Source organism: Saccharomyces paradoxus, chromosome IV (genome assembly GCF_002079055.1).
Source record: "Saccharomyces paradoxus chromosome IV, complete sequence".
Taxonomy (NCBI): Eukaryota; Fungi; Ascomycota; class Saccharomycetes; order Saccharomycetales; family Saccharomycetaceae; genus Saccharomyces; species Saccharomyces paradoxus.
The window spans coordinates 1013302-1034281 of NC_047490.1; the positions used below are offsets into that span (position 1 = coordinate 1013302).

Here is a 20980-nt window from a genome sequence, read left to right on the forward strand (position 1 = left end):
CACACACAATAATGAAACCAAATGCTTTACTACTTTACTTGAACGCCTTCAATCGTTCTTATTTTTTATTTTTTTTTCTAAATTTTTTTTGTTAATTCTCCTTTCTCGATGTTCTTCTACCAGTGGTGGTTACTTTTCTCTACAGCTATTATATTTTATTTTGGTAGGACTTTATTTTTTTTTCTTTTGTTGTCACTTTTCTTATATATCTATATAACTATTTATTTGAACTGTAGAGCACTTTCTCGGGAAATGCAACTGGGATACATTCGTGTATAACGCAATGAACCATGTACGCCACGGTTAAATTTCAGACGTGCATAAAGTTGATGATTCCTGTCAAGTTAGCAAATATAACTCATTTTGTACGGTCAAAAGGAAAATTACATTTTATAGCATGTTCTCTTTTCAGATACTAGAGGAAAAAATGAAATCAAGGCTATGATGGACGTAGAGGAAAGACAGGAAGAGGGGGTCCTGCGAGAAGAAGACAGGTGAAATAGCTGAAATAGAATTAATATTCCAAAACTATGAAGATGAACCATTCAATTTCAAGATTTCGCCCCGCCTCGTGGTTCGAAAAGACGAAGATAATTCCGCCTCAGGTATACATTTTTAGGAACTTAGAATATGGACAAGTGCTATATTCTCAATTTCCTAACTTTTCGCAAAAGCAGGTGGACAAACTATTTATGAGACCAAACTGGAGCAACAGAAAACCATCATTGAGAAGGGACATTTGGAAATGTATGTGTGTAGTGAACTTGCAAAATTACGAGCAGAGTGTACATCTGTACCAGAACCTTTGCCGGTTGAGATATCTACGTGATGTGGCACAACGCAAAAAGAGCGACAAGCTAAGAAAAAAGGACTCTAACGGACATGTTTGGTACAGTGGACAGTACAGACCTACATATTGTCAAGAAGCGGTGGCAGACTTACGAGAATCGTTGTTAAAGGTGTTTGAAAGTTCTGCACAACCGGAAAAGCAGACACCATCCGTCAAAAAACCCTCGATATACTGGGAGGATCCGTGGAGGATGGGCGACAAGGACAAACATTGGAATTACAACGTGTTCAATGCTTTGGGGCTGGAACACAAGCTTATTGAGCGTGTAGGGAACATCGCGAGGGAAGAAAGCGTAATTCTGAAAGAACTAGCTAAGCTCGAATCACATCCTACGGAGCAGACAGAAGTGTCTTCACAGTAAAGCGCCCCGCCATTATCTATACAATATAGGTAGAAAAAAAGACTTATATACGCTCATGTAAATAGTACAATGCAAAAAGTCGGCTAAATCTTGTTCCACGGAAACACGTGCTGTGCGGGTATCCGTAATAAGATAATAGGACCAAACAGGAATACGCAGGGCTACCATTTGTTGCTGCTGCCCTTGCTGCTTCTGCTGTTGTTGTGTGACTTGTAACGCGTTTTATCCTCCTCACCTTATCGTCATTTCTCTATCTTTTGCTCACACAGCTTAATAAGCTTTTTTGACCTCCTGTTTTCCTATTGTCTTATTCCCTCACCCCGCGTCTTTCTTCGGGCAGTCGCGCTTTCCTCCGGTTTCTGCGGCGGTTTCTTGGCCTTTCCGCACCAATTTTCACAGAAAAATTTCTTTTTGGGTTACTAAAAATTTCTTGCTTACTATTGTCTTCTTTTTTTCTCTCTTTCTTCGTCCTCCTGCGCTGTTGTTGCCGCATTTTTCGTTTCGTGTCTTGGGATTATAAAAGAAGTAACGATTTACATATCCTCTATTCCCTTGCATCTACTCCGAGTCTCCGTCTTTACCCTTTGGTCTAGGTACTTTCTAACATTCTAGTTTGAAAACGGTGTATACGACAAGAAAATATACGATGAACGTAACATCGAATGCAACAGCAGGCGCTTCCTTTCCACTAGCATTTGGTCTGAAGACCTCATTTGGGTTCATGCACTATGCCAAGGCTCCCGCCGTTAATTTACGCGTCAAGGAATCCTTGCTTCCGGAAATGAGTGATGGTGTGTTGGCCCTAATTGCACCCGTCGTTGCCTACTGGGCATTGTCCGGTATATTCCATGTAATAGACACTTTTCATTTGGCTGAGAAGTACAGAATTCATCCGAGCGAAGAGGTCGCTAAGAGAAATAAGGCCTCCAGAATGCATGTCTTCCTTGAAGTGATTCTGCAACATATCATACAGACCATTGTTGGTCTCGTCTTTTTGCACTTCGAGCCCACCTACATGACTGGGTTTGAAGAAAATGCCATGTGGAAGCTTCGCGCTGATCTCCCCCGGATCATTCCAGATGCCGCCATTTATTACGGCTACATGTACGGAGTGTCAGCTTTGAAGATCTTTGCTGGCTTTTTATTTGTTGACACATGGCAATACTTCTTGCATAGATTGATGCATATGAATAAGACCCTGTACAAATGGTTCCACTCCGTTCATCATGAACTATATGTTCCATATGCTTACGGTGCGCTTTTCAACAACCCTGTTGAGGGTTTCCTGTTGGATACTTTAGGAACCGGTATTGCCATGACGTTGACTCATTTGACTCACAGGGAACAAATCATCCTTTTTACTTTTGCCACCATGAAGACTGTCGATGACCACTGTGGGTATGCCTTGCCACTTGACCCATTCCAATGGCTCTTCCCCAATAATGCTGTCTATCATGATATTCATCATCAGCAGTTTGGTATTAAGACGAACTTCGCCCAACCATTTTTCACTTTCTGGGACAATCTGTTCCAAACTAACTTTAAAGGGTTTGAGGAATACCAAAAGAAGCAAAGACGTGTCACCATCGACAAGTATAAGGAGTTTTTGCAAAAAAGAGAATTAGAAAAGAAGGAGAAACTCAAGAACTTCAAAGCTATGAACGCTGCTGGAAATGAAGTAAAGAAAGAAAAATAATCATTTTGCATACTGCCCTTTTAACTACTGGGTAAAGGCAATGTCTCCCGCTTCCCACGTTTGTATTTATTATCTATATGTATCAAGACATTTTATCAAGTGTATAGGTGTGACTTTAACTATATATTTGATTTGTAACGAAAGAATAAATCAAAAATTCAATTATCAAATGATTGTCATTGTGATTGTAAGCCCAGAACTGTCCAAAAGGGCGTGTACACTATGCTTCAAATTTTCCAGAATATTTGAAAACTAACGAAACACAGTTCTTTATTTTTTTTATATTTATTCCATAAAAACACCTATTTTTTTACTTTTTTACAATTACTATGAATTTGCCCTGGGTACAAAAACCTAGGAGTTAAAATACTGTATCGAACAAAAAAATTTACTTTTTAGCAGGATTTCTTATTTATTCGTTTATGTACGTAATTTTGATGTTTAGGAAGAATTCACGGAGAAGAATATATATTTGAATAGAATCAAAAATTAGAAGAGAGAAACATAGAAAGCAACATCAAACGAGTGGAGCATATCCAACTATACTATTAACGTTAAATGCTGTCCTCTAAGACCTTATTTAATTTTTGAATCTTCGTAGAGATGCTTAAGTCAACAGTCTTGTCGCCAAGTTCTACAATCAAACCACCCTTAATCTCTGGCTTAACCACGTTTTCAAGCTTCAAAGATTTACCTTGCCCCACCAATTTGGAAGCGCTCAAAGCCTTTTCAATTCTTTTGAAAGATTTAGGATCCAATGGCTCAGCACTGGTCACAGTACCTTTAAGTAACCCGTTGTGAGCGTCGTTCAAAACGCCGAAGTCGGATGCAATCTTCTCAAAACATCCCAATCTGTTATTTTCGGAAAGAACATTTAAAAGGTTAACGACATACCCATCCAAATTCTTGTGAGTCTCCACGATTGCATCAATGACAGAATTTCTATCATTCAATGAAAGTGCAGGATTCTGTAATAAGTGACCTAATTTCGGATTCTTCTTGACTGACGTTTCAACTTTTTGCAAAGATTGGAAGGCAGCATCAATAGAGGAGTTCTTTGCAGCGGCCTGATATAAAGCTGTTGCGTAAGTGCCCTCGACACCGAATAATTTCACCGGTGGAGGAGCAGTGGCTTTGGAAGCAGCAGCCCTTAAGCTTGATGCAAATGATCTGGTAAAAACTCTATTAAACATGATGGGCACGGTATAAAAAATAGTGCGGTAACTTGCTAATCACTTCTTATTTCACAGAAAAAAAATCCCAATGCTACAACAGCCTACTTAAATTTCTCAGTTATTTCCAAATTTAGTTCCGAGTAAATAAAAACTAGAAATACCAAACACACAGTTACCAATTGACGATGATAATTGTTACTAGTTTGCTGGAAATTTTATTATCTTGTCAGAAGCTCACTTCAGTATCTTTAATTCCTTGTTTTTCCCAACCAGGCCCGGGTAAACGATATTTCAAATATTAGCATCTTATTGGCCAACACCGTCTCTCGAAAGTGTTCTGATGACAGCATAAAAGATAATAATTCATTAGGCACAAGTGATCTTATAAGTTACAAGGAAATTACTCTGCGAAAAAGAGAGAACTTGAAGAGAGATCACGGCAATTCGTATTCCTTGGTAGTCCTTACATAACATACAGTTTCTATGTTAACCGGATCTGCAGCCAGAGCTTGCGAGAAAGAGGTTTTACCGTTGATATCGCAAGCTTTTCCATAGACTGCTCTAGTATTCAACGCATTATCTGATGTCTCGGGTCCTGTCAATGCTATCTTGTGCCCTTTATAAGCCGTTACTGCATAATTATGTTTCTTCCACTACTTGTTACCCGAGTTTTGTGGTTTTTGAAAAATTAGAAGATTGAAAATTTTTCAGTACGCGATGAGATGAGATAATAGTATGTATGTGGTGACACCTTGATAGTTAAGCAGCGCATAGTGCATTGAGTGGCAGTGACTTCAAACACCGATAAATATAGAACAACAAGCATGGGAAAATCACTGGCGGATCAAATTTCAGATATCGCCATTAAACCGATTAATAAGGACTTCGATATCGAAGATGAGGAAAATACATCATTATTTCAACATAATGAAAAGAATGGAGAAAGTGACTTAAGCGATTATGAGGATGCCAACATAGAACAAACCAAGAAAGCGCATTATTTTGAAGTGGAAAAGTCTAAGCTGAGAGCAGAAAAAGGTTTGGAACTAAACGATCCGAAATATACAGGTGTTAAGGGTTCCAGACAAGCATTATATGAGGAAGTTTCGAATAATGAGGAAGAAGGAGAAGAAGAAGAAGAAGACGAAGAAGACGAAGAGGAAGATGCCCTCTCATTCAGAACGGATTCCGAGGATGAACAAGTGGAGAATGAGGAAGAAGAGTCAGACGCGGACGGCGATGAAATGGAGGAGGCTCAACAGAAAAGGCAAGCACTATCTAAACTAGTTCAACAAGAAACTAAACATGCCATCAATAAACTGTCTCAATCAGTTCAAAGAGACGCTTCAAAGGGTTATTCAATTTTACAACAGACCAAATTATTCGACAATATCATTGATTTGAGAATAAAACTACAAAAAGCTGTAATTGCAGCAAATAAGCTTCCATTAACTGCAGAGTCCTGGGAAGAGGCTAAAATGGACGATTCACAGGAAACAAAGCGTTTGTTGAAGGAAAACGAGAAGCTGTTCAATAATTTGTTCAATCAGTTGATAAATTTTAGAATAAAGTTCCAACTTGGCGATCATATCACTCAGAGCGAAGAAACGGCGAAGCATAAAATATCCAAGAAAAGATCTGTTAAAGAGCTTCATAAAGAAACCGATAGCTTAGACTTAGAACTGAAAGAGTACAGGAGTGCTGTTTTGAACAAATGGTCTACCAAAGTTTCTTCTGCATCAGGTAACTCTGCTTTATCATCCAACAAATTCAAAGCTATCAACTTACCTGCGGACGTGCAGGTAGAAAACCAACTATCCGATATGTCCCGTTTGATGAAAAGAACAAAATTAAATAGGAGGAACATAACGCCTTTGTATTTCCAAAACGACTGCGCTAATGGTAGATTGCCAGAATTAACTTCTCCAGTTGTCGAAGATGGTGTTGATGACAATGAGAATTCGGATGATGGGCTCGATATCCCGAAAAACTATGACCCAAGAAGGAAGGATAACAATGCCATTGACATTGCTGAAAATCCATATGTTTTCGACGATGAAGATTTCTATCGTGTTTTACTAAACGACTTAATTGATAAGAAGATCTCTAACGCTCACAATTCTGAAAGTGCAGCAATCACAATCACCTCGGCCAATTCTCGTTCTAGTAATAAGCTAAAGAAGAATATTGATACCAAGGCTTCCAAAGGTAGAAAACTAAATTACTCGGTTCAAGATCCAATTGCTAATTATGAAGCCCCCATTACATCTGGATACAAATGGTCAGATGACCAAATAGATGAATTCTTTGCGGGATTGTTAGGTCAACGTGTGAACTTTAATGAAAATGATGACGGTGAGCAAAATGTCGGAGAAGAAAACGACGAAGAATTAGAGGCTGTTAAAAATGATGATATCCAAATCTTTGGTTGAACACACAATTTTTTTTTAAATACACAACTCATTTAGTTTAGAGCTGATAAGTAGATAGAAGAATTTCAACTGAGCACAAAAAGTAATTGTTAACATTACCGTTTTTCGACTTAATAAGACTAACGTAAAAATGAGAAGAAACACATGCAATACATAATCCCTCAAAAAAAAAAAAATTCATGCTTTTAAGTATCATTATTTAAGTCTGGAAGTGTAAAGGGGTGTTATATATAAGAAATATAATTAAGAGAGTCCTTTTTGATTTCCTAACTTGTTTTAACGAGGTGGAAATGCCAAATTTTCTCTATGAGCAACATATTCACTGTCATTATAGCCCAACTCCTCTTCAATTTGGTCACTGTGCAAACCTTTGATCTTGCTTAATTCGGTACTCGTATAATTACATCTTGCCTTCCCTACAGTTTGCAAAGGAAGATTTGGATCTAATGTGCCATCTGGTAACTTTTTCCCAACTTTTATATCAACACATTCTAACTCATGGAAAGTACCCTGAACATCAATAACACCTGCTGGCAACAATCCCGCCTTATTTTTCCTTGTTAGGGCTGCGTATGCGCCTTGGTCTATAACAATAGCGCCTTTAGAGACAAGGCCATGTAAAATCCAAAACTCTCTATTCTTCAGATGGTGTTTATTGTCGTTAGCAATGAATTTTGTATGTAGCGGAACGTTTAGGGCCTTTAACTTCTCTAATTCTCTTTTCTGCAGTTGCGTTAGGTCACCATCGTATGCTTTTCTAATTTTATTTTCATCATCGAGTCCTAGAGTTTGCATGTACTCGACAATTTTCCCTATATTTGCAGGGGTATCGCTTTTCATGATCAAGGTATGAACACCGGCATTGGTTGCCAAGTCTGCAGCAACCAATTTAGTTTCCATACCGCCTGTCCCAACGTCCGAGCCTGAACCACCAGTAGTATTGACGCCTGGCAAACCCTTGGAGAGATCTGGGACAACCAAGATAGGCATAGCGTCTGGATTTGTTCTTGGATTATCAGTATATAAACAATCAACATCTGTCAGTAAAAAAAGATAATCTGCACGGATCAAAGCAGAAGTAATTGCTGATAAAGTGTCATTGTCACCAAACTTGATTTCTCTAACGGATAACGTGTCGTTCTCGTTCACAATAGGAACAACACCCATGTTCAACAATTCATTGATTGTGTTTTGAGCGTTCTTATATTGCGTCCAGTCCAAAATATCGTTTCTAGTCAATAAAATTTGGGCAATACGTTGATCAAATTGGGAAAATAAAAGATCCCATCTCCCAATCAATCTACCCTGCCCAATAGCTGCGATGGCCTGAACTTCTGCCAAATGTTTTGGTCTCTTATCCAAACGCATGGTCCTCAAACCAACCGCGATACCACCACTGGACACAATAATGACCTTGTGTCCCATTCTTCTCAATTTGACCACAGTCTCGACAATGAGCGACATGATAGCTAGCTTAGGTTCTTTAGTTTTTTCATCTACTAGCGATGAAGAACCTAATTTAATCACTATAGTATAGGATTTGCTCTCATTAGCATTCTTCATTTTCGCTCTTCTCTTATGAATATTTTATAGTAACTGTTAAAGTGACCTAAACTTTCACCTATCTTTGTAACAACTACCTATTAATCTTGAAGGATCATTTTGATTGATGAATTGTTCATCGAGAAAGCATTAGTTCGCTGATGTAATTTTTCATTTCTTGCCCTCATGCGATGTGTGGGTGCCGTTTCTTTTCAATCCCTACCAAAATACTTCTCAGTAGCATACACCAATAAATTTGGACAAAATTTGAGCCATTAATAAATGAAATTCATGAATCGAACAGATAATTTTGTAAAAGTCTCTCAACTGTTATACTTTGTAATTCACTGCGGCGTTGATAAGCCCTATTAGTGGCATTTTGCGCAAGCTCATCCCGTCGGCTTCCAATGAGATGACGTAATAAGTGATATTTAATAAGGTAAGTTCGAGGTGGGATATTTCACAGAGCAGCGTTAAAACAATCGTAGTCGTTTGAGGAAGATCACCGGACCATTGAATGTTTTACTAATTGAACTAGCAGTCATAACTTAGATTTGCTTTTGTTCAAACTGCTGGCCCTATGAATGTATATGATGATGTCCTTGACGCTACTGTTGTGTCTCATTCTCTAACAACACATTTTACTACCTCTGATTATGAGGAGCTCTTAGTCGTGCGAACAAATATCCTTTCTGTGTACAGGCCTACTAGGGATGGGAAACTGTATTTGACTGATGAATTTAAGTTTCACGGCTTGATCACTGATATAGGTCTCATTCCTCAAAAAGATAGTCCACTAAGTTGCCTGCTATTATGCACAGGTGTCGCTAAAACCTCTATTCTAAAGTTCAACACTCTAACAAACTCAATCGATACACTGAGTCTACACTACTACGAAGGCAAGTTCAAAGATAAATCCCTGGTAGAGCTGGCCAAAACTTCTACACTAAGAATGGACCCGGGAAGTTCCTGCGCCTTACTGTTCAATAATGATATTATTGCTTTTCTACCTTTCCATGTCAATAAAAACGACGATGAAGAGGAGGAGGAAGAGGGGGAGGAAGAGGAGGAAGAGGATATAGACGATGAAGAATTAATTCATAGTATAGATCAAAAATCTCAAGGGACGAATGCTTTTAATAAGAGGAAAAGAACCAAGTTATGCGACGAGTTCACGGCGTCAAGCGTAGTGTTGGTAGCGAATGAGTTGTATGAAGGCGCTAAAAATATCATTGATATCCAGTTCTTGAAAAATTTCACCAAACCAACAATAGCAATCTTATACCAACCAAAGCTTGTTTGGGCAGGAAATACTACCATTTCAAAACTCCCCACACAATACATCATACTTACATTGAACATTCAAGCTGCAGAAAATGCTACCAAGATTGAGTCGACGACAATAGCATTTGTAAAAGAATTACCTTGGGATTTACACACTGTTGTGCCCGTTTCAAACGGTGCTATCATTGTAGGAACTAATGAACTGGCATTTCTAGATAATACCGGCGTTTTACAATCAACGATACTATTAAACTCATTCGCCGATAAAGAGTTGCAGAAAACAAAAATTATCAATAATTCTTCATTGGAAGTTATGTTTAGGGAAAAAGATACAACGTCGATCTGGATGCCTTCATCTAAGAGCAAAAACGGAGCAAGTAATAATGACGAAACCCTACTACTTATGGACTTGAAATCCAATATATATTATATCCAAATGGAAGCAGAGGGTAGATTACTGATTAAATTCGACATCTTCAAGCTGCCTATAGTCAATGATCTTTTAAAGGAAAATTCTAATCCAAAATGTATAACACGTTTGAATGCAACCAACTCAAACAAAAATATGGACCTTTTCATCGGGTTTGGTTCAGGAAATGCTTTGGTTCTCAGATTGAATAATTTGAAATCTACCATTGAAACAAGAGAAGAACACAAAGCACCTTCTTCAAGTACAAATAGTTTGATGGATATCAATGACGAAGATGATGAAGAAATGGAAGATTTGTACGCTGATGAAGCTCCTGAAAATGGACTAACAACCAATGATTCCAAAGGCACTGTGGAAACCGTTCAGCCGTTCGATATCGAACTGTTATCATCTCTAAGAAATGTTGGTCCTATCACCTCACTAACTATAGGTAAGGTATCCTCCATTGATGATGTGGTAAAAGGACTACCGAATCCAAATAAAAACGAATATTCTTTAGTAGCCACATCCGGAAATGGTTCAGGCTCTCATTTGACCGTCATACAGACTAGCGTTCAACCGGAAATTGAATTAGCATTAAAATTCATCAGTATAACACAAATCTGGAATCTTAAGATGAAAGGAAGAGACAGGTACTTAATAACTACTGATTCTACCAAATCTAGGAGCGACATATATGAAAGTGACAATAATTTTAAACTTCATAAAGGAGGCCGTTTAAGGAGAGATGCTACAACAGTTTACATTTCAATGTTTGGTGAAGAAAAGAGAATAATACAAGTCACCACCAATCACTTATATTTATATGATACGCATTTTAGGCGTCTCACTACGATTAAGTTTGACTACGAAGTTATTCATGTTTCCGTCATGGATCCGTATATTTTAATCACCGTTTCAAGGGGTGATATTAAGATATTTGAACTGGAGGAAAAGAATAAAAGGAAATTGTTAAAAGTTGATTTGCCAGAGATCTTAAATGAAATGGTTATTACATCAGGTTTGATATTAAAAAGCAATATGTGTAATGAATTTCTGATCGGATTGGGTAAATCTCAAGAAGAACAGTTATTATTTACATTTGTTACTGCAGATAATCAAATCATCTTTTTCACTAAGGACCACAATGATAGAATCTTCCAACTAAATGGTGTTGATCAATTGAACGAATCTTTATACATCAGCACCTATCGATTGGGCGATGAGATCGTGCCTGACCCATCGATTAAACAAGTAATGATAAATAAGCTGGGACATGACAATAAAGAAGAATACTTGACAATATTAACCTTCGGAGGAGAGATTTACCAATATAGAAAATTACCACAAAGACGTAGTAGATTTTATAGAAACGTTACAAGAAATGACCTAGCTATTACTGGTGCTCCTGACAATGCATACGCGAAGGGGGTTAGTTCAATTGAAAGAATTATGCATTATTTCCCCGATTACAACGGCTATTCGGTAATATTTGTGACTGGTAGCGTTCCATACATATTAATAAAGGAAGATGATTCCACACCGAAGATTTTCAAGTTTGGGAACATACCGTTGGTTTCAGTCACTCCCTGGAGTGAGCGTTCAGTCATGTGTGTCGATGATATTAAGAATGCCAGAGTTTACACACTAACCACTGAGAATATGTACTATGGTAACAAATTGCCATTGAAGCAGATAAAAATTAGCAACGTACTCGATGACTACAAAACTCTACAAAAACTCGTCTATCATGAAAGGGCTCAACTGTTTCTTGTATCTTATTGCAAGCGGGTTCCTTACGAAGCATTAGGAGAAGACGGTGAAAAAGTAATTGGCTATGACGAGAATGTCCCACATGCAGAAGGATTTCAAAGTGGAATTTTGCTTATCAATCCAAAAAGTTGGAAGGTGATTGACAAAATTGATTTTCCAAAAAATTCTGTCGTCAATGAAATGAGATCCTCAATGATTCAAATTAATTCAAAAACTAAGAGAAGAAGAGAATATATTATAGCTGGCGTTGCAAATGCCACTACTGAAGACACTCCGCCAACCGGCGCTTTCCATATCTATGACGTAATAGAAGTTGTGCCCGAGCCTGGTAAACCTGATACGAACTATAAGCTCAAAGAAATCTTTCAAGAAGAAGTCAGTGGTACTGTGTCTACCGTTTGCGAAATTAGTGGAAGATTCATGATTAGCCAAAGCCAAAAAGTTCTGGTCAGAGATATCCAAGAAGACAATTCCGTCATACCAGTGGCATTTTTGGACATTCCTGTTTTCGTTACAGACTCTAAAAGCTTTGGTAATCTTTTGATAATTGGTGATGCTATGCAAGGGTTTCAATTTATTGGTTTTGACGCAGAACCATACAGGATGATTTCATTAGGTAGAAGCATATCGAAATTTCAAACAATGTCGCTAGAGTTTTTAGTGAACGGAGGGGATATGTACTTTGCGGCAACAGATGCTGACAGGAACGTACATGTGCTGAAATATGCACCCGATGAGCCCAATTCTCTATCAGGCCAACGTTTAGTCCACTGCTCCAGTTTCACGCTGCATTCCACCAATAGTTGTATGATGCTTTTACCAAAAAACGAAGAATTTGGCTTTCCTCAAATACCATCGTTTCAAAATGTTGGTGGCCAGGTGGATGGGTCGCTCTTCAAGATAGTTCCTTTAAGTGAAGAAACATACAGAAGACTTTATGTGGTCCAACAACAAATCATCGATCGAGAATTACAGCTAGGTGGTTTAAACCCTCGTATGGAAAGATTGGCCAACGACTTTTATCAGATGGGTCACTCCATGAGACCTATGCTTGATTTCAACGTTATAAGAAGATTTAGTGGATTAGCTATTGATAGACGAAAAAGCATTGCACAAAAAGCAGGAAGACATGCGCATTTTGAAGCATGGAGAGATATCATAAATATTGAATTTTCAATGAGATCTCTATGCCGGGATAAGTGAATAATACGTATAAAATTATTTATATTAACTAGCCTGATACATACATATATCCACTATCGGCTTTCGAGTAGTGAATAGGATCCACTACTTGAATATGAGATTTGTAACAATAAGCATATCTATCATCAAACATTTTCGGAACTACTTTTACGTGGCGGGGATGAGGAAAAACTTACCTTTTTTGTACAGCAGAAAAACAAATAAAGAACGGTTGGTAATAATGCGAAAGTACAAAGGGTGCCTTTAATCGAAAATCTAAACGTGAACATACACAATCATACTAAAGAAGGTGCTATTCAAATATGCCGGCTAAGAAAAGGACTAGAAAGACGGTAAAAAAAACCGTATCATTCTCTGATGACACAACATTAACAACGCACCAAAATCGTGAGAAAAAAAATGTAGATCATGATCGTCCACCTGTATATGTGAGGAAAGCCCCCCTGATGACATTCCCATACCATTTAATAGCGTTGCTTTATTACTACATTTTCGTATCTTCCAATTTCAATACGGTGAAATTACTGAGTTTTTTGATTCCTACACAAGTTGCTTATTTAGTTTTGCAATTCAATAAATGCACAGTTTATGGTAACAAAATCATCAAGATCAATTACTCTTTGACCTTGATTTGTCTAGGTGTTACATTTTTGTTAAGCTTTCCTGCAATGTTATTAACTATTTTATTCGGTGCGCCATTAATGGACTTATTGTGGGAAACTTGGCTATTGTCACTGCATTTTGCATTTTTAGCATACCCTGCAGTTTATTCTGTATTTAATTGTGATTTCAAAGTGGGGTTATGGAAGAAATATTTCATCTTTATTGTTGTAGGCAGTTGGATTAGTTGTGTTGTTATTCCTTTAGATTGGGATAGGGATTGGCAAAATTGGCCAATCCCAATTGTTGTTGGAGGGTATTTGGGCGCTTTGGTTGGCTATACTATCGGTGCTTATATATAATATCGGTAATAACAGTTTGTATATAAAAAAAATAAGTATGATAGAAGTAACATAAACTGGTCCTCCCATACACAATAGAAATATCTAGGACAAAAATAAATCATCTTTATATCGGACTTATCCGACTGCTGTTTATACCAGGTATTATACATCCAAATGGATAAAGGACTACCGATATTTAAATATATCCCGGTCTTCTAATCCCTTTCTTTTCATAATTTCCTTTTCTGGTTTATTCATTCTATATAAAAAAAAATAATACAAATCCTTAGATTAAATAATAAATACTTAAAAGTCTTGAACTCTTCTTTAATTTGCTTAAGGCACTTCAGCTACGAATAGCCTTAAAAATTTCATTAAAATTTTCCTTGGTTAAACCGAACGTATCTAAGTTTGCGTCGCTATCAATCGGTGCTGCAGTACCTGCGGTCCCATTAGAAACTGTGCTATTTTTCCTCTGTTCATAAAAATCTGTTTTTATAAGAGATTCAGAAATCTTATTCAGTTCGTGATTTAGTTTAATCAATTGGTCGCTCGATATGCTGGAAAATCCATTATTAGTACGATAATTCAAATCGGCAGTAAATGTAGCTTTGTTTTCCTCTAGATTTTTGATATATCTGGAGATTATCTTAATTTTAGTAATTAAATTTTCAATTAGCTTATTTTGCTTCTTACAATTCTTAGTATAATCGCTTAATAGCATTGCAATTTTATTGATAATTAAATGAATAACATTTTTGTTCTTTATTCTCTTATTATTATCGTTATTACCATGAATACTCTCTGTTTGGTCAATGCAGGTTTCCTTACCATCATTTGTCATCTTCGAAGATTCAAAGGATCTTTGGTAGAGTGCTAGAAGCATCAAAACTAAAGCTTGCAGAACTGTAATAGATTTATTAATGAATGTAAATTCATGACCGGCGAATTTAATGTTAGCTAAATTCGAGAAAACAAAGAATAAGGTCTCTCTCGACAGTTCTAAAAATTCCTCTAATATTTCATTGAATTTAGCATAATTCCTCAACGTTTCAAATTGCAATAAAAGGTAAAAATTCAAATATAACATTGAATTTCTGTAGATTAGAGAATCCATGATATTATTAATTATCGAGGGAGTCGTTAAACATCCTTGGCTGACCTCAATATTCTTGGTTTTTAGAAGCTTGATTAACTCTATAATTTTATCAATGGATAGTTGCTGGTCTTTACTTTGCAAATATTTCATCAAATTCACTTCGAAATCAATCAATTCAAAATCGTTGTTTAACAAAGGATCAATAATTGGAGTAGAGTTCGTGAAGGGTTCAGACATTAGCAATGGTAATTGACCTAAGAAAAGATGTCTCCAGCAGTAATTCTTATATATGAAATTCCAGACCAAAATATGCGATTGATTTTGAGTTTCATGATTTAATGATAGTGCACATGCCATATGCATATCTTCATCGTAATCAATTACAAGGGAGGACGAAGACGATGTAGTCGTCACAAATTGGTAATATTTCCACAGAGAAATAAACCGCAGGGTGTCTATATTGCACATCGATCTTTTTTCAATTTCAAATTTAAATGTTGTCAAATTCGACTTCAACGAAGGCAAGTAATTGAATAATACATTGAACAATTGCAAGTGTCCTTCATCTCTAAGAGGAATTAATACCGTAGAATTCAATGACTCAAAAAGAATCAAGAGACAGAGAGTTATAAATCCTAAATTTAGTAGTTGATCATCGGTCACACTGAAAACTTGAAAAATTGTTTCAAACTCACTAGAATTTGGAATATTTATGGTATTAGATGGAAAAAGCTGCTCAATTATAGGTAGTAATCTCTTTGGTTTTAATATTGGCAATATCGAATTCGTTTCCGTTATCGTGGATAAGTATTTGTTAACAAGATTCTGTGTTATAGATTGCGAGGGGAACCTTAATATTTGGGATATACTGCTGTTGCGCTCCTTGTTGTTATGGTTTGTTATCACATCGTGTAGAGGCCCATTAAATTGTGTCTCAATTAGCGTATTCAGTTCTTTGAAGAATTTGAATAGGAAAGGGTCACGCTCAATTAAATACTGAATCTGGAAGATAGAGCTTTTGTTTATATTTTTTGGTAACAACCATAACTTATTCCTACTTTCTTGCGAAATAGCGGAATTGAATACATTAAAAACTTTATTAGTATCCAAAAACTGAGGATCCAAATCCTTAAATTCGTTGAGATGAGGCCTTCTTTCATTCTCTGGAATTGTTTTACCGTCTCCATCAGTGATGCCATCTTCACCTAATTTTCTTTTCCTAATTGTCAAAAACTCCTCTTGGTTTCGATTAGAGTGTGAAGACTGCATTTGCGCTGAGGAATCTTGTTTAAAATCAAGATTTACTCCTGTGATCTTCTTACCTGTAATTTCTTGCAGTTCTAGTAGTCTGCCTTTTAAGAAATTCATTTCATGATTGATGATTTCATCTTGTGTGTAAGGAGAGGTTAGCATATGGAAAATCGCAGGGCCTTGAACCCAATTGAGTGGAATAGAGGATTCGTTTGCAGAGGTGACCGGCTTGCTTTCTAAGGAAGGTACCGATTTTGGAATATATTGAGTGTGTTGTTGGTTCAAGGTTGCATTTGCCGCAGATGATCTATTATTAAGCTGGCTTTGAGCATTGAGCAGTTGCAGACGCGTGTTGTATTCTCTTATTTGCTCCAAAGAAGCCAGTTCTGGGTTTTTCTGCAAAAGTGCAGCGGTTTCTTTAGAGACACGACGAGAAGCGTAATAAGAGTTTAAGTACGGGCCGCTGGCTACTTGGCGTGTGTTCGAAGAGGAAGAGCTAGAGGGAACGTATTGTCCAGGAACGTCCGGGTAGAAGCAGTCCATCTTATTATGTTTCATACAGTTCCCACAGATGGGCTTAACACGGTCACAACCTATCTTCCTCTTACGGCACTGCACGCAAGCAGGCGGTTTTTTCATTTTTCTACCACGAATATCCATCGTTGTTTTTTGGTTCTGAAATGCTATTTTTGTAATAAGAGCTTAAGAGAATATCACAGAAACCACGATGAGAAATACCTGTGTAGTATGGGGCAATTGCAGCAAAGCACCAATGGGTTTGGTTTGAAAGCCGTGAGTTTTGATGAAATAATCTAATGTAAGCAGCTAATGTATCTTCTCTCGGGCGAAAACGGGAAAGTGGTCTCACAAGCGTCTAACCGGCCGAGTGAATATTGGTGAACTATGGCTATCTATGGGAAGGTATAGCAGTAGGAGCGTCCAGAAAGCAGTATGTTCCTAACGATGAAGGTAGTTCTTGGTGTGTGTGATCCTAACTGGTCAACAAGACCCACGTTGGTCAATTGAAATACTCTTGTGAAGTTGTGCCAGAAAAAAGCCATAGGGTAACATACTCGTTCTATGTGATAATCAACTGTTATAAGCGCTATATAGTTATGTAGCTGGCCTATACATCTCTTGGGTAGTGATGCAGTTTATAGCTCATCATGTGATGCTTCACTTGCTTCCGCTTTGATCTCTTCCTGTAGCTTGGCCGCGTCTTGGTGGCCCAAAGGAACAGTTTCCAATTCACCACTCTCGACAATGATAACTTCCTTTACGGGCATGTTTCTACTGTCGGTCTTAACGTTTTCGATGTAGTGAACCACGTCCATACCCTCCAAGACTTCTCCAAAGACAACATGCTTGCCGTCCAACCATGGGCAAGGAACAGTGGTGATGAAAAATTGCGATCCGTTGGTGTTTTTACCACGATTGGCCATGGACAATCTGCCTGGTTTATCGTGCTTGACATCAAAATTCTCATCTTTGAACGTGTTTCCAAAGATGGACTTGCCTCCAATACCTGATCTGTGAGTAAAATCACCACCTTGAATCATGAAATTAGGAATAACGCGGTGGAAGATAGAGTTCAAGTAACCCATCTTGGGGTCCCTGGAAATGGTCAACTGATAAAAGTTCTCAACGGTTTGGGGTGTGGTGAGACCATACAATCCCATAACGATACGACCAACTTTTTCATCACCGTGACTAATATCGAAGTAGACCTTATGTGTGATCTCAGGATCTTCCGGCGTGACTTCTTTGGCAAAGATGGCTGTCGTGAAGAAACAAGCAAACAAAGTAATGATGGATAAAACTTGAAATTTCATTGTTGTAGATATCGCTGTGCCTTTTGTTTATTAAATTGAAGGTAACCTCAACTGTTGAGGCTCTTCGAGAAAAGTAGTAAGAATGGCTTCATCTTTTTTTTCCTCTGCTAAAAAGGGATTCGCTGCGAAACGAAAATTAACATCCTTACTATTTTTCGATATTGTAAGTACGTATTTAACTATATTATCTATTGAACTATAGCCATTGTGTCAAATCAGTATTAGAAGATACAAACTGTTCTAGTCCGCTTTGAAGATCCTCAACCTCTTTTTTCATTTCGCCCAAAGTTCTGACCTTCCTCTGACTGTCTGGCTTCAAGACATTAGGGCCTTTCAAGGGTTCATCCCCATCCGCAGTGGCCAGTGTAGACTTGTTTTTTCTTGCTTGCCTACCACCAACTCCTAAATATTCGTCTCGTCTTGCTTGCCAATCAGCCAAAGTGCCATTACCATCCCAATGGTCTAATTTATCGTATATCAAATCTCCAACATTATTTATTTTGTAACGTGGTATAATGTGTGTGTGCAAGTGGGGTACTGATTGGCCCGCTTCAGGTCCATCTTGTATGGCAACATTGATCGAGTCTGCCTTATATTGCCATTTAATAAATCTATGAATTAACTGCAGGGTCTTGAAATAATCTTGGGATTCAGGCATGGTCAGATCTGATAAGTTTACAACTGTAGTTCTCAATGGAACGATCAGTACATGCCCAGGTACAATTGGTTTCAGGTTCACTAGTGCATACGTGTATTTTGACTTCTGTAGGAAAGCAGACAGTACAAAGTCCTCATTTAGTTAGTAACGCAATGATACGAAAGGGTACTAAAACATATGGGAGTGCATACATAGAAAACTTGTTCAGTTACGAGAAACTTGCTAAAATATATTGGCTTATTCATGTTTTTACTTTTCTTCATTTCGCTCAAGATCATTCTGAAGTTGAGATAGATCAATTGAGGTTCCTTTTTTTCTTCGCTTCTAGCAATTGAGCAGGAAAGAAAAGTCAACCATATTATGAAAACGTATAAACTAGAAAAGTATTTATTCTGATTGGTGTCAATGGCAAAATACATTGCAATTTTGTATGCAAAAAAATCTTTAGGCTGGTTAAAAGTAATTGACCTCAATACTGTCCAAAAGTAATTGACAAATCGGTAAAAAAAAATGAACATCCTAATAATTAAGATATAAACTACCATCTTGATCTTCCAAAGAGACCACCAAATCGGCAACCTCATCGCTCTTCATATTCCACCCTAGCTTGGGAGAAACACAAATGTTCTTTAAGCAGGGCAGCCTAGATTCTAATATGGCTATAGTCAAATCATCGGGATGAATCTTAGAAGCTAATCCTAAGGATCCACTGCATTCTAAGTATAATGTTTTAAGAGGCCTATCATATTCCACCAATTTACTCAGCATGAATTCAGAAAAGCACCATTTGGAACAGTAATCTACCATGAGTTGCAAAGAAATTAAATTGGCACAATACGTAAAGACGTGGTCTAGGGAATTTTCTGTCAAAGATGGCATCGGATAATGAAAAAATAAATGCTTCAAATTATCACCGATCTGCGATAACAACGAATAAATAGACAACTCTGTTATTTGAGGACAATAAGAAAATTCTAAAGTTGTGATAGTTTTTGGCCATTTTGTATCAATCACAAATTCATTTGTTATACCTCCACTCAATTTTAAGTATCTAAGATTTTGTGGCCATTCAATATCTTGGAACCCTTGGCAATCAATAGATGATCTAGGAAAAGATAAATGTGTTAATTTAGTAAAATTTTTGATGGCAGAAAACAGCTCCTTCAGCTTAACCGTTTCTGACACCAAACCCAGGTCTAAGAATTTCAAATCATGACACGATTTCAATGAAATCAAGGGCGCGTAACCAAAGCTTGTCTGTGGGGCGATGAATTTAGTTAGATTAGAGCAGCATCGTCGCAAAAGCTTGGAAACAAATGAATTTCTGCCACTTTGTAAAATTGTAGATAAGTTCAACTCAAAAACGTAGTGTCCTAAATTCTTCTTTTTATTTATAATTATTGTATCAACGAACCCGTTGAAGTTCTTGCTTGTTAACGCTGGTGCAAAATAAAGCTTTGGTAGACACATAAAATACCAGTTTCTACAAACTAGTAAGTAGTTCATGTTTATACCAGTAGTTGCTTTTCTTCCATTAGTAGTTTTATTTGCTTTTTCTTCATCCTCTGGTATACTAAGATAATGAATTATTCTATGCTGAACTTCCCATGGCAAAACCATCCTTAACGATAGTGAATGTATGCTCGTTTCCTCATTCTCTATGACTTTGCCATCCTTATCTTCCTGGAAGTTCGGTGCTGATGACGACAACAACGACTGCTTATGCCCTTTTTTCTCCTTTTTATCATTACTCAGTCGTGTCAGCTTCACTATAGTTTCATTGATTTTATCATAATAATAAGATCCTTGCGGAGTCTCAATTAGTTCTGCATCATCCGGCACAGTGATGGTGAATTCTCTAGCTTTATTATCATTTCTTGTAGAGGAGAAACCCTCTCCCGCCACGTACTTCCTGTAAGGAGCCTTGATTTTCTTGGGTCGTGATTTGTTTGCCATTACTGAAAACTATGATTGATATGATTATGCGGTAGCTCTGTCGTACATGTTTCTCGATGTGCGTATTCTGACGATGCCGTTGTATTCCTTTCAATGCCAGACGCATCTTGTATTGACCGTCCTTACCCCTCATGACACGGTAACCCGGCCGCAGGGCATTAACAATAAGAATAGAGACAATCGGTTTGGATATTACATAGCGCAAAAAGAGCGAGAGAATTGCTCGACAGCAAGTCCTTCAAGGTGATTAAATATAGCAGGAAATTCAACTAACAGTTAGAACATTGGTCAAAAAATGTTCCAACCGAGGATCGAACTCGGGACCTTTGCCGTGTGAAGGCAACGTGATAGCCGCTACACTATTGGAACGGTATTTCGGATGGTTGTCTAGGATGAGTTAAAGTCTCATAAAGTAAGAACAGAACTCAATCTTGCTAATTTCTAGTATTTTTTTTCCTTGTTTTTGTCATCACATTAACACTTTTTGATGCATTTATTGTACTTCTCTCCTCTTT

The 20980-nt window shown here is 37.5% G+C and overlaps 11 protein-coding genes and 1 non-coding gene across 12 annotated transcripts; 5 read left to right on the top strand and 7 right to left on the bottom strand.

The window, feature by feature from the left end:
* Positions 1 to 530: 530 nt before the first annotated feature.
* On the top strand, positions 531 to 1211 carry MHR1 (mitochondrial 54S ribosomal protein mL67; the record flags this gene model as incomplete). The annotated part of the gene is made up of 1 exon (XM_033909629.1): positions 531 to 1211. One exon carries the CDS (start codon positions 531 to 533, stop codon positions 1209 to 1211), a length of 681 nt encoding a protein of 226 aa, XP_033765520.1.
* A 646-nt stretch (positions 1212 to 1857) lies between these two features.
* On the top strand, positions 1858 to 2907 carry SUR2 (sphingosine hydroxylase; the record flags this gene model as incomplete). Its single annotated transcript, XM_033909630.1, has 1 exon — positions 1858 to 2907. One exon carries the CDS (start codon positions 1858 to 1860, stop codon positions 2905 to 2907), a length of 1050 nt encoding a protein of 349 aa, XP_033765521.1.
* Positions 2908 to 3461: 554 nt separating this feature from the next.
* ATP5 (F1F0 ATP synthase subunit 5) lies at positions 3462 to 4100 on the bottom strand (the record flags this gene model as incomplete). Its single annotated transcript, XM_033909631.1, has 1 exon — positions 3462 to 4100. One exon carries the CDS (start codon positions 4098 to 4100, stop codon positions 3462 to 3464), a length of 639 nt encoding a protein of 212 aa, XP_033765522.1.
* Positions 4101 to 4906: 806 nt separating this feature from the next.
* Positions 4907 to 6514, top strand: BFR2 (rRNA-processing protein BFR2; the record flags this gene model as incomplete). The annotated part of the gene is made up of 1 exon (XM_033909632.1): positions 4907 to 6514. The coding sequence occupies one exon, from the start codon at positions 4907 to 4909 to the stop codon at positions 6512 to 6514; it is 1608 nt and encodes a 535-aa protein (XP_033765523.1).
* A 276-nt stretch (positions 6515 to 6790) lies between these two features.
* On the bottom strand, positions 6791 to 8077 carry PRO1 (glutamate 5-kinase; the record flags this gene model as incomplete). The annotated part of the gene is made up of 1 exon (XM_033909633.1): positions 6791 to 8077. The coding sequence occupies one exon, from the start codon at positions 8075 to 8077 to the stop codon at positions 6791 to 6793; it is 1287 nt and encodes a 428-aa protein (XP_033765524.1).
* Positions 8078 to 8636: 559 nt separating this feature from the next.
* CFT1 (cleavage/polyadenylation factor CFT1) lies at positions 8637 to 12725 on the top strand (the record flags this gene model as incomplete). The annotated part of the gene is made up of 1 exon (XM_033909634.1): positions 8637 to 12725. The coding sequence occupies one exon, from the start codon at positions 8637 to 8639 to the stop codon at positions 12723 to 12725; it is 4089 nt and encodes a 1362-aa protein (XP_033765525.1).
* Positions 12726 to 13027: 302 nt separating this feature from the next.
* On the top strand, positions 13028 to 13687 carry GPI11 (mannose-ethanolamine phosphotransferase GPI11; the record flags this gene model as incomplete). The annotated part of the gene is made up of 1 exon (XM_033909635.1): positions 13028 to 13687. One exon carries the CDS (start codon positions 13028 to 13030, stop codon positions 13685 to 13687), a length of 660 nt encoding a protein of 219 aa, XP_033765526.1.
* A 328-nt stretch (positions 13688 to 14015) lies between these two features.
* Positions 14016 to 16679, bottom strand: RSC3 (Rsc3p; the record flags this gene model as incomplete). Its single annotated transcript, XM_033909636.1, has 1 exon — positions 14016 to 16679. The coding sequence occupies one exon, from the start codon at positions 16677 to 16679 to the stop codon at positions 14016 to 14018; it is 2664 nt and encodes an 887-aa protein (XP_033765527.1).
* Positions 16680 to 17173: 494 nt separating this feature from the next.
* CPR5 (peptidylprolyl isomerase family protein CPR5) lies at positions 17174 to 17851 on the bottom strand (the record flags this gene model as incomplete). Its single annotated transcript, XM_033909637.1, has 1 exon — positions 17174 to 17851. The coding sequence occupies one exon, from the start codon at positions 17849 to 17851 to the stop codon at positions 17174 to 17176; it is 678 nt and encodes a 225-aa protein (XP_033765528.1).
* A 196-nt stretch (positions 17852 to 18047) lies between these two features.
* Positions 18048 to 18509, bottom strand: HNT2 (bis(5'-adenosyl)-triphosphatase; the record flags this gene model as incomplete). The annotated part of the gene is made up of 1 exon (XM_033909638.1): positions 18048 to 18509. The coding sequence occupies one exon, from the start codon at positions 18507 to 18509 to the stop codon at positions 18048 to 18050; it is 462 nt and encodes a 153-aa protein (XP_033765529.1).
* A 519-nt stretch (positions 18510 to 19028) lies between these two features.
* On the bottom strand, positions 19029 to 20465 carry PFU1 (Pfu1p; the record flags this gene model as incomplete). Its single annotated transcript, XM_033909639.1, has 1 exon — positions 19029 to 20465. The coding sequence occupies one exon, from the start codon at positions 20463 to 20465 to the stop codon at positions 19029 to 19031; it is 1437 nt and encodes a 478-aa protein (XP_033765530.1).
* A 296-nt stretch (positions 20466 to 20761) lies between these two features.
* SPAR_Dtrna20V lies at positions 20762 to 20834 on the bottom strand. The gene has a single exon. It is a non-coding gene; the product is annotated as a tRNA-Val (tRNA).
* Positions 20835 to 20980: the final 146 nt, after the last annotated feature.